Source organism: Oncorhynchus gorbuscha, linkage group LG12 (assembly GCF_021184085.1).
Source record: "Oncorhynchus gorbuscha isolate QuinsamMale2020 ecotype Even-year linkage group LG12, OgorEven_v1.0, whole genome shotgun sequence".
NCBI lineage: Eukaryota > Metazoa > Chordata > Actinopteri > Salmoniformes > Salmonidae > Oncorhynchus > Oncorhynchus gorbuscha.
The window spans coordinates 21,605,910-21,619,119 of NC_060184.1; the positions used below are offsets into that span (position 1 = coordinate 21,605,910).

The following is a 13,210-nucleotide window of genomic DNA, read 5'->3' on the forward strand; positions in this document are numbered from 1 at the left end:
TGTGAACGATGCGGAATGGTTGTAGACAAAGAAAAGTATTCCCGAATAGCTAATTGTTTAAAAGGTATACATTTCCAAACATTTCAATATAAGACCTTTGAAATGTTTTGTGCTCAAATGCGAGTTTTGTCATTGGGAACAATGGGAGTTTGACGGTTCAAGGTTTATTTTAGGAAAACATACAAGAAAGCCTTCCTCCCCAAAGCTAGGCGGTCGGCCCTCCCCTCTTCCCCCTCCCTATACCCTCTCTTACGGACTGTTCAAGGCCAGGCAGTGTGTTTCTCTCAAGGTACAAAATAAACATGAGGCCTAAAAAAAAACTTGTCCGTTTCTCTCTCATGCGTTACTTCTTTATGAGAGAGCGATCAGCAAGTTGTCAGAGGAAAAACTCAAGAAACGGCAACAGAGCTACAGTCAAAAGGTGTTGGCAATTCTATTTCGCAAAACTATGATTTTATTTATTTATTTAACTTTCCCACTAAAGCTCAAACAAAGGAAGTCCAAAGTTGAACAGAATCAATCCTTTTTTCCTATAAAAAATCATTGGACTTTGTTCTGAGGGGGAAATAATTGTACTGCAATAATGAAAGTGGGACTAATGGAAATAATTTTCTAAACAGCATTTGAAATCAGCGTTGATTCATGTAGATTGAAAACTACTGCCTCCAATAAAACTTGAACATGATAGTTTGTCACCTCTGAATTACAGTCTAGTAAATATATTTTGTCTGATTTATGATTGATTCCACATTTGATGTCGGAAGAACCACTTCGGCCCCTTAGAATGACGCTTTTTACTTGAGGCATGACATCCATGACAAACCAAGATCAAGTAATGTGTCTCAAAGGTGAAAATCTGTTAAACCAATCAATGACATCAGTGCCAGAACCCTTCTCAGGTGTATAAGCAGTGTTTCAGGATGCAGCTGGGTCCACTCTTAAACCACGGCTGAAAACACCAGAAACCAGGCCTCCCCTCAACTGCTGCTTTACGACAGATTACAAACCTCCATTCTCTAAAAAGCAACAACCTGCAATTAAGATCAGTTGAGTACAGCGCTGCTCTGCCACAAAGCACTGGTTTCTCCATGGTGTCAGGGGAGGGAGTGCCACAGACTGGTGCTGTGGTGGTATTCCTCTGCAGAGCTCCAGAACATTGGATCTGATAAAGACTTTGGCCTGGGGAACAGGGGAAGGCCTCAGTCTACATCAACTCTGGACCAGATAAATTCAGCTGAAATATGGGATTCTCAAAAGGTAGAACAGCTCATTCACTTTTGTGGGGGGGGGGGGGTTAAGTTCTTGATCATAATCCAACCTCCACGAAGAAGGAATTTATGTAAATTCAATTTACTTCTGAAAGTTGTGAGTGTGAGCCAAAAGTGTGAAGTGTGAGCCAAAAGTTTATAAAATTGTGCTTTCATGCATTATGTTTGACTCAAGTAAATGAGCATACCACTCATATCCAACACCATACAGACTGTTTAATATTGCGCAGCAGATCAAAAGCAGATGTTTATGCCTGGTGGTGTTTGTATTGAAAACCCGATAGCCATTCACATCAGAGCCACTTTGTTCGAGCTAACCGAACAGAATCTCCTCTCCTCTTTGTGTCAAAGTATGCAGTTCATTACAAGGTGTCAAAGCAGCTGGAGTGTCTCTCTCTCTCTCTAAATGTTTTCATCAAGAGTCACATTTATTTAGTTTCCAAGCTATAGCACACAATCATGTACATATAGCAGGTTTTTCAAGGACCAAAGAGGGTCTGCTTTGTGGTGAAATTTTTGCCATGGAAAAAAATACCGCAATACTGGTATCATCACAGCCCTAGAAATGGCACCACAGCTTCCAGTAAATAGTCACTTTCAAAACTAGGGATTTCGGGGGTTTAAAAATTTTTTTTAGAAGTCGCCAAAGTTCTGCCACATGTCTTCAACAGGCACAACCACAGAGTTTAAAACTACAATGAAGAAAATAGGGATAAAACAGACAATAGTACTCTACCAACAAAACTACACACAAAACAACGTGTACTACAGTATACTATCCAGTCAAAAAAACAATTTCCCCAGCTAAGTGGAATCTTGTGTTGGCAGACTGTTTCTGTTCCAACTTCCAACTGTAAAAATCCTACTTATTTTCCATCCTTCTATCCAATTTTGCTGTTATATCAGTGTTCATGCAGAGATGAGTTTTGTCCTGGAAAGCTTAGAAAAAACAATTCAAGAAAGACTGATGGGAAGAATATCATTGCTAGATTTAGACAAACAATCCAACCTCAAATTGAATATAACATGGTATCATTTTATTTTGTATTACTTAATTAACAAGTACTCATCCAAAGGCGGAATATGAAATAAATATGTATTTTAGAGCAGAGCTTTCAACTTCACATCAATGTCAGGTATCCAGAGGATGAATGCCAGTCCACAAGATGGCTGTCACCCAACATGGCCTCAACCGCTGGCAGTACAGTCACGTGAGTTACAAAGGAAACAGAGTTAAAAAAATATTCAGCCAATTCAATCCATACTACTTTTATTTTTAAAAGGGATTCTACTCTAACAGTGCAAAAAAAGCAAGCTTCACCTTGTAATAAACTGCCCTGCCTCACATTAGGGATGAGCCTGTATCGACAGGGGAGATGTAGGTCTACCCAGGAGCACCAGTACTCCGAGAGAGAGGCATGGGGTTTGACATAATGGTGCAGTCAGTGTTCTACACCCACTCAGCATCTCCAATGGGAGGCTAAATAGACCTACAGGGGCTGACACTGGCACAGGACTGAGCCAAGCCTAACCGCACCAGGGCCAAGCTATAAGCACAGCTCCAAATGAATATTGACCGAGGGAGTCTCAAGCATTTGTGGTATTCAGAGAGATAAGGACGGAAGGTTTCTGCGTGGTAAATAGCACTTGTTATCTTCTCATGGGAACTCCCTGTTGGGTTTGCTTTTCATCCTTCCTGGCTGAGAAAGTATGTTAAGCTACTTTATGATAAAGCTTATTTCATTTGCGAGAGCTGGTTGCTAGCTGGAAAACATAGGAGGCTGATGAAATCATGCTGGAGCTCCGTTTGCATCGTTATGGGGGTGGGTGGGGGGGGGGGGTCCTTCAGTCAACCTCATATCCTTTCACCTATTAATATAGAGGATCTCAGCTAGAGAACCCCTCACATTATTCTCAGGCAACCACAATGTGGTAATATTCTAGTTAGTCACTACATAGGTTTCTCTGAAGTAATTGATTATCCAGCACATTTACAAGGGGGGTTTACAAAAAGGTGAGGATTTTTTTTTGCTAGCGAGATAATCATTCCACCTGCTTTAGTTCACGCTTGAAGTCATGATGAATGAAACAACGATTTTCTCTCATTATCACTGCTATGGCGAATTTTCAAACAAATCCGACAGGCCCGGTAATGGAACTAATTCCCATTGGAATGGAAGCCAACTCATGCCTCCTCTTTAGATTAAATGAACATCTGCCATAATGTTCGCTGCACCGTCTCTACCTGAGAAACTAGGTGATTAAACCTAACTGACATAGTTAAGCACGACAGAGGAACAAAGGAAAACTACTGTGTCATCCTCCAACAATGGTAGGACAAAGATCCTCAGAGCCAGAACTATCACTGTTAGACATGTTATATGCTATTGCTTTTTCCTCATGCCATCTTTTAACACTACAGTGACAAGTGCAATGTAGTTCTGTCCCATAATAAATACCTCAAATGTCTTAACTGCGAGAGAAGTTTAACCAGATATTTCTGGTTTCCGGTCCAGTCGTGTTGTAAAATGTGCCCGGCCATCATTTTTGGGCCAGACAAAGGCATATGACAGCCTTATTGTGGAACATTGTAATGGGACACAACCTTGTTCAGACAATCTGCTGATTACCTTCTCTGTTCCCTTGCATGATTAATTACCTTCGATCTTATTAATTGGGAATTTCTGCTGAAAGTGAAATGCTTTAATTTCCTATGCACATCATTCCTGTCTGAATGCAAGTGATTATGCTGTGGAGAGGTGAATAGGCAAGGTCACAGGGCCCATGCTCTCCACGTACTCACAACGCCACCTTCCCTGATCTTATTTAAGAGCCTTCATTATTCTGTGTATGACAGTGTTCAAACCTAAATAGACATTTTGCTGCTGAGCACAAAGCTTTTCCTCTCTACCCGGGAAATGACATTTTCATTACAATTGTGAAAGGTTGGAATTAAGAATGCATTGTGAGAAGTAACAAAGACATAGAAGACCAGAAGGCTCTGAGATTAATTTCCTTCCATCTATTCATTGTTTCACATTCCTTCCTTCTCTCCAAAAGGAGCTGCTCTCTGCGTTTCCCTCATTAGCTACACTTACTCTGGTCAGTTTACACATTAGCCAAACATTCTATACTTCCCTTGTTGGAAGCACTAAATAGAACACCCTGCACATTTAGCTGCAAATATGAGTCTAAAAAAACCTCTGATGGTTTTTCTACATAGCAGGTGTTGGGAACCTGGTGTCGTGGCCTTGGTCATGTTTGCCTAATGAACAAACAATATTCATTAGGTTTGTGGACATGGTGGCAGAGTTAGTCTCACCTTGAGGCAGTTCAGATGACAAGTATGGCACTTCCTGTGCGCTGACATGGGTCCAGTCAAAGTCGTCATAGGGATCCTGCTGGTAGTCACACTGGGCTGGGCCATCGTCAAATGTACAGCCACCTGGAAGGACAATTTTTTTTTAGTTAATTTACTTGGTTAACCCCATATTGCCGATTAATAACATTGTTAATTGTATTAATTTACAACAGCTGAGCCGAGTGGTACCTCTGAGCAGTGGATTGAAAAGGTACTCAATTGTCATACTTGAGTAAAAGTAAAGATACTTTAACAGAAAATGTTTCAAGTAAAAGAGAACGTCACCCAGTAAAATAATAGAGTAAAAGTCTAAAAGTATTTGATTTTAAATATACTTAACTATTAAAAGTACATGTAGTTTATAAAATATACTTAAGTATCAAAAGTAAAATTCATTTGAATTATTATAATATTTTTTTAACGATAGCCAGGGGCAGAGTCCAACACTCAGACATAATTTACAGACAAATAATTTTGGTTTAGTGAGTCCGCCAGATCAGAGGCATTAGGGATGACCAGGGATGTTCTCTTTATAAGTGCATGAATTTGACCTTTTTCCTGTCTTGCTAAGCATTCAAAACGTAACGAGTACTCCAGGGAAAATGTATGGAGTAAAAAGTACATTATTTTCTTTAGGAATGTAGTGAAGTAAAAGTTGTCAAAAATGAAAATAGTAAACTATAGATACCCGAAAAAATGACTTAGGTAGTACTTTTTAAAAGTATTTTAACTTAAATACTTTACAACACTGCCTCTGAGTACCAGGCAGTATAGGCCTATCCCCCTTCCTTCCCAGATTGAGTCTCCTCTGTTGGGCAATTCAGCATGTGCTAAGATCTGACAAGTGAGTAAGCATGAGGAGGCCAGGCCGCCAGACAGCTCTGTCACACAGCTCTCTCCTTTTTGAGTTTCAGGCATAACTTGAAGCCAGTCATCTGTGAGGTAGTATGCAACAACAAAGGCCCTCCTGCAGGCCCTGTCTGGAAGTCGACATGTCAGAGGCCCTGAGCCGAGCAGAGTGGAGAGGAGAGACAGGCCTCTAATGACTTTGACATGGGTGCCTGATACATGTAGCCAATTCCACCTGAGGTCACTGGTGGCTTATGGGAAGAGATACTCATTCCAAGTTCTCTAGATGAATCATAGCTTGTTGCCGGAGAAGAGAGAGAGGATTGTGTTCAGCGTTATTCTTCCTCAGAGTGTTCTAGCAAGCTATGAAACTGAACTGCCAGGTCTGTATTTAATGGTAAAAGTTGAACATGGGTAAGTGTAGGTTAAAATCCCAATGACCGGAAAGGTGCATATCAATGACCCATACCCCTCTGCTCATTACCAGGAGAGAGTTCTTCACAAATGGAAAAAGGTCACCCTATCTGGGTACAACCGCTGACCTTTCAAAACTCAGTGATGGCACACAGAAACATCACCATTTGCATTTGAATTCCAGGACAAAAACAGATGCTAATTAAACACTGGATAACAGAAGGTTATAGCTAAAATAAAATGATGTTCTAATTCCCACAGGAGGATGCACTGTGTTTACTAAGATATCAGAACCTCAAATGAGGTTCTCATTTGAAACTCCAGTCAACTATACAGAGGAAACATCAAGCGGACACTCAGAATTGAAGTTAACATTGACTCTTTTATCTTTCCAAGGGTTAATTAAAGTGGTGTGGAATAAACCCACGACTAGGCTACATCTTAGCAATGAGAACAAATCAAAGCTAGAGTCACTTCCAGACAGGGCCTCCCTGGACATCATATCCTGAGTAATACAGGAATTTACCATTGACAAAGAAGAAAATCACATTACAGAATTAATAACATTACAATTTATCTGCAGATGATTGATGTCTGGAGCTCAAAAATCATTTGTAACAGTATGCAAATCAAATGAATGGCTCTTTCAGATATAGGATTCGGTTCCCGACTTTCACCAAAAAGAGCCGTTCAAATAGAGGCGTACGTTCTCAAACGATCCATCACCATTGTTGCGCAGCTGCTCCTAAACCATGCTTGAAACACCGGTTGTAACTGAATTTATAAAACGACGATACTCGTGCAATTGAAGGAGTAAATAAATAAAATGGTCGCAATGGAAAACAGGGACCCAAACCCATTTTAACAAAGGCCCAAACTACTTTTAAAATACATTTTCCAAAACTGCTTTCAAACGTGTTTTCCCGCGATTGCATTAAGAATTGTTCTGCATTGACTGCTTGTCAGAATACATGTTTCTCTCCCTATCATAACTTGAATGTGCCTCGAAATGAATATTTCTCTCAGATAGAACACACAACATCAAGTCGACTAGGTAAATATGTCAAATATTCTACTATGGGGTTGTCTGATTTTGTTTTAATAACATTATATGCTAAAAATAATAGCACTGGAAAATTACATCCTGAGTGATGGAGTAAAGGCTTTGAATTACTTAACAGCAGCTACAGTAGGTTACACACAGCTGTCTGAATTGAGCGCCGCGGCTCATTATAGGCTATTTAATTCCTTTCATCTGTACATCGGCCTGTCAGAAACAATCATGCATGTCAGTTCAATGCACATAGCGTAACAGATTAAGTCAAATTTGGGAATATTTACTGAACAAAAATATAAACACAACACGTACAGTGTTGGTCCCATGTTTCATGAGCTGAAATAAAAGATCCCAGAAATGTTCCATATGCACAAATAGCTTATTGCTCTAAAATGTTGTGCACCAATTGTTTTCATCCCTGTTAGTGAGCATTTAATTATTTGTAAGATAATCCATCCACCTGACAGGTGTGGTATATCAAGAATCATGATCATTGCATAGCTGAACCTTGTGCTGGGGATAATAAAAGGCCACTGCAATTTTGTCACACAACACAATGCCACTGATGTCTCAAGTTGAAGGAGCGTGCAATTGGCATGAATCTACTTTATGAGAGTACTATACGTTATAGTGAGTTTGAATAATCCATGAAGAGGAGAGGGTCTGTTGGATGTATGGCACTGAGGGACTAATGTGTGTGAAAGTGTCTGCCCACACACACAGGCAGCAGAGCCACCCTCCAGCCCACGTCTTAGCAAACACCTTCTCCTCTCTCTCAGTGTTCTGCCAGTAAAACCAGTGTGCCACCCCACCACACAATCTGTAAGCACACACACACACACACACACACACACACACACACACACACACACACACACACACACACACACACACACACACACACACACACACACACACACACACACACACACACACACACACACACACACACACACACACACACACACACAGCCATCTGACAGTCTCTGGCACCTGAGCACTGTGCATCTCTGGCCAGGCTATTCTGGTAGACTTGCAAGCATTTATAATCTATGTCTGGAGTCGTGTTCTGGTCTTCTATTTCATTTACTGACACGAAACTAAAAACTTTAGGATATCAATATAAACCCTCCATGTGTTGACAAAACAGAGTTTGGACCATTGATTAACAAAGCCCAGGTAGACGCTAGTCATCATTGACTGTCATTTAAGCCTCAATGACAGTCACCTCCCGCTCACTCTGCATTTCTTATAAGCTGACTACACCGCTCGCGTCACGTGCGCAAGCTATGCAAAATAAATGTAGAAATCGATATTATTCAATTATTGCACCCACACTGCTCGCGCACGCCAATTTGCCAAGGGCTAAATTACAAGTCAGTTCTATTTGTGACGCAGGTCGCGCTGCAAGTCCTGCCTCTCCCATCTCATCATTGGTTTATAGAAGCAGGTACCCATGTGCCATCTCCTCATTGGTTATACCCACGTGCATGACTGAAAGATGAACGAGGTCAGTGGCGGTAATGCACCTAATTTATGAAAGTGGCCAATTGCGATATAAAGTCAAGAAAAGAAAATGCCTAGAGGGAGGAGAGATGACTAGAAATGATTCGGTTGACCGTTTTTTAATTTGACCTTTATTTAACCAGGCAAGTCAGTTAAGAACAGATTCTTATTTTCAATGACGGCCTGGGAACAGTGGGTTAACTGCCTGTTCAGGGGCAGAACGACAGATTTGTACCTTGTCAGCTCGGGGGTTTGAATTCGCAACCTTCCGGTTACTAGTCCAACGCTCTAACCACTAGGCTACGCTGCCGCCCCGGAGTAGAGGACCTTGTGCACTTCAGGTAAAATAACAACTCAATGTTTATATCCCAGGTCAAATTAGCTAGCAACAGCAAGCTAGCTAAATAGTAAAATTAGCTAAATTGCCATAAATGTATGCTTTTCGACCTGTCAACAAATTAATGTAATTGGTTCAGAGTTGGTTTTGACATTTTAACCTGCGTGTCGTGATCGCGTTTGGTGTGGGTGGACAAAATACATGTATGATTGATGGCGCACGCGCACAGCCGGTTTGGGTTCCGTGTTATGCAAACATACATCACAGGTCAGTGGTGTTATAATTGTATCACATCACAGATCATTGGTGTTATAATTGCCTCAAATCACAGGACAGTGGTGGTATAATTACATCAAATCACCGGACAGTGGTGTTATAATTGCATCACATCACAGGTCAGTGGTGTTATAATTACATTATTAGCTGCAGAACAACTAGCTGCTTTAAAATTAGTTGTAAATCCCCTCTGTCTTCTGCAAGGACAGCAACGAGATGATTTGCATACTAATCTGAGGACTCAAATTTGGAAGTCTGCTAATGAAATAATAGTATGCGCTTCATTTACATAATAAAATAATTATTGTGGCTGATAAACCTCAAGAGCGAACAATGTTGATAAAAAGGGGGTTAACAGCTCTATCACAACGCATACATAAAATATACTGTAGCCGCTTGACACCGTTTGTGTGAGGGATATAGGGACAAACTGCTGGCAGTTATTGGGCAATGTAATACAAGCCTCATTCTTGGGAATTAATATTTATGACCATTAAAGGGACTAAGTTAATGCAGGGTTCAGCCAAACATTCAACGCACTGAGAACGTTAAAAGAGTCTAAAAAAGGCAACAGCAACCTTGGCCCGAATACGTTGATAATAGTTCATGTCTTGCATTTGCACTGTAGACAACCTGGGCAAATGATTTCTCTTTATCATAGGGACGAGACCCAATGCTCTCCCACTCAGACACGACAATTGATCTGCATTATAGCTATGAGAAGTAAATAAGTGGCATAGCATCTTCTCCACAAGCAAGTGCACTTTAAATAACGCATATGCAACCTTTGTATAGCTCCAAGGTATGCCCATGTATGCTATTAAATACTTTCATAACTGTCTAGACCAAAGAGAGACACAGCAGGATAACACACGCTAATAATCGTTGTGTTGTTGTGGTCAGGGATTATTCAACCATGGCTATAGAACACAATAACTGTATGAAGATAGAAAAACTACAATTAATAGAATTCAAGTCATTGTGCTCAAGGTGCAGAAACCAATACGTTTAGGCAAAACCTAGACATTCATATAGCCTACTAAAAACGTTACTAAATCCATTTTTAATAAAGCCAACTAATAGTGTGGAACACGAAAAGGAAAAAATAATAATCTGTTGAACTACACTGAACATATAAACGATATGAATCTGTTGGTCACAGATATGTTTTTTTTTAAAGGTATGGGCGTGGATCAGAAAACTAGTCAGTATCTGGTTTGACCTCCATTTGCCTCATGCAGCGCAACACATCTCCTTCACATACAGTTGATCAGGCTGTTGGTTGTGGCCTGTGCAATGTTGTCCCACTCTTCAATGGATGTGCAAAGTTGCTGGATATTGGCGGGAACTGGAGCACACTGTCATACACGTCGATCCAGAGCATCCCAAACATGCACAATGGGTGACATGTCTGGTGCTTCCAGGAATTGTGTATAGATCCTCTCGACATGGGGCCGTGCATTATCATGCTGAAACATGAGGTGATGGTGGCAGATGGATGGCACGACAATGGACCTCAGGATCTCGTCACAGTATCTCTGTGCATTCAAATTGCCATCAATAAAATGCAATTGTGTTTGTTGTCCTTAGCTTATTCCTGCCCATACCGTAACCCCTCCGCCACCATGGGGCACTCTGTTCACAACGTTGGCATCAGCAAATTGCTTGCCCACACGACGCCATATACATGGTCTACCATCTACCCTGGTACAGGTGAAACCGGGATTAATCCGTGAAGAGCTCACTTCTCCAGCATTTTTTGTGACTATCGAAGATGAGCACTTGCCCACTGAAGTCGGTTACGACGCCGAACTACAGTCAGGTCAAGACCCTGGTGAGGATGAAGAGCACCCAGATGAGCTTCACTTAGACGGTTTCTCACAGTTTGTGCAGAAATTCATTGGTTGTGCAAACCCACAGTTTCATCAGCTGTCTGGGTGGTTGGGCTCAGATGATCCCGCAGATGAAGCCGGATGTGGAAGTCCTGGGCTGACGCGGTTACACGTGGTCTGCGGTTGTGAGACTGGTGGGAGATACTGCCAAATTCTCTAAAACGAAGTTGGAGGCATGTTATGGTAGAGAAATTAACATTATGTTCTCTGGAAACAGCTTTGGTGGACATTCCTGCAGAGTCAGCATGCCAATTGCACAGTCCCTCAAACCTTGAGACATCTGTGGCATGTTATCCCAGCACAAGGTGCACCTGTCTAATGATAATAATGTTAAATCAGATTCTTGATATGTCACACCTTTCAGGTGAATGGATTATTTTGGCAAAGGAGAATTGCTCACTAACCGGGATGTAAACAAATTTGTGCACAACATTTGAGAGAAATAAGCTTTTTGTGCAGGACAGTATTATTGACAAATAATAAAATGCTCACTAACAGTGATGTAAAAAATTGGTACACAACATTTTAGAGGGAATGCATATGGAACATTTCTGGGATCTTGTATTTCATCTCATGAAACATGGGACCAACACTTTACATTGCGTTTATATTTTTGTTCAGTATTCATTTTTATCTAGATAGGGGAAAACAAATCAGCTCTGAAATGTCCTACTGAATAATTGTCACAATGAGATTTAACAGGGTTAGTCATGGTAGAATATTTTGTCAGCTCCAACTACATCAAAGCCCTTTTAATCACATCGAGCATATTAAATATGGACACTGAAAAATATACTAATGTGATTGTATCACAAAGTGGGGTCAATATGCTGTCAACTGGACAATTGCAACATTCCAAAACAATTTTGACATCCAACTTCACTGCTGTTTTCAACAAAACATAAATGACTACTGTGCCATAAAAACAGTGAAACGGTTTAGTCAACCTAGAAAAAAGTTGTAAACTGGACACAAATCAAACGGCATCATTTAAAAACACTCTCCAAAGCTCCAAACTGTCTGACATTGAAAACACCAAAAGGACAGTATTTTTGATGAAATCCTGATGTATGACCTTGCTTTACATGATAAAAGGTGAAATGGCTTAAAACGTGATACAAAGTGAAATGTTTCTGCCTCTACAAACATTACAGGCCCATTTACTTTATATTCTCTATCTGACCATTGCACCTCAGTGCACTGTGAGCGAAGAGCTGCCATCAAAAGGACGGCCCAGATAAAGGCAGGGGGAGCAGAGCACACCTCAACTCACTTTTGTTAAACAAAAGTATGACATTGGCAGGAATTCAATTACGTGGGCCCCAAGATGAGGGAGGAATTCTACGCCACTGCCCTGCAAAGCCCAATTCAAACCCATGAATGAAGCATGAGTTTGTCAAAATATTTGTGTCCCAGTTTCCTTTTGGCCTTTTCCTCCTCTGTGGCCCTGTGATGATGCATTAGCCACGATGCTTCACCCTCCGTTTCAGCTGAATCGGGAGATTTCATTCACTGTAAACATGGTGCCTGTTTGAATCACAACTAATGACCACCCCTACGATTCATCCCGCGTTCTGACACGCATAGCTTTGCACCCTGTTCAAAATGTAATGAATTTAATACAAATCTGCTTCTACTTAAAAGCAACCATGGCGTATGGCTTCTCCCGGTTAATGACGAGTGGGATATGGCCTGGGCCTTTTGGGCCACCATTGAGTCAAACTCAGTTCTACCTACGGTTGTCACTAGTTACTACAAAATTGGCTATATCGTATGTATGAAATGTATGAAAACAAACATTTGGTCTAAATTTAAGGTTAGGCATAAGGTAAGGTTTAAAATCTGATTTTAAGAAGAGAAATAAGCTGCGTTTCTGACTTTGTGGCAACTACTGACGACCCAGTTCTACCTGACAGAGCCAAGACCGCTGAGGGCTCACAGCGGTAGCTACCTCAGAAACCCCACAGTGGCTACTCTGCAGGGAGGCAATACAAACAGCCATGAAAACAACCTCTTCCGAAACTCTCCTACTGAGGACGGCTGGAGTCACTGATAGGTTCCAAAAGAAGTGCTAGGTCACTCCCCTGAGAGGTGTGATGGCAGAGAAAGTCACAAATCACACGACTTGGAAATTGAAAATAGGAGAGAGAGGGAGAGGGAGAGAGAAGCTCCCTGACTCAATTATTGTGAGTTAAAAGAAAACTGATTCTCTCAGGGGTTAGAAATGTGAATATATTCAGTGGGCATTGG

General features: G+C 41.1%; 1 protein-coding gene across 15 annotated transcripts in view; it reads right to left on the reverse strand.

Moving 5' to 3' along the window:
- LOC123990700 (receptor-type tyrosine-protein phosphatase kappa-like) overlaps positions 1–13,210 on the reverse strand; it is a 171,056-nt gene that overhangs the window by 117,280 nt on the left and 40,566 nt on the right. For all 15 annotated transcript variants that reach the window (XM_046291455.1, XM_046291459.1, XM_046291458.1 and 12 more), the window contains one exon: positions 4,591–4,713. In XM_046291455.1, the coding sequence (XP_046147411.1) occupies positions 4,591–4,713 (123 nt within the window). The remainder of the gene's footprint in view (positions 1–4,590; positions 4,714–13,210) is intronic.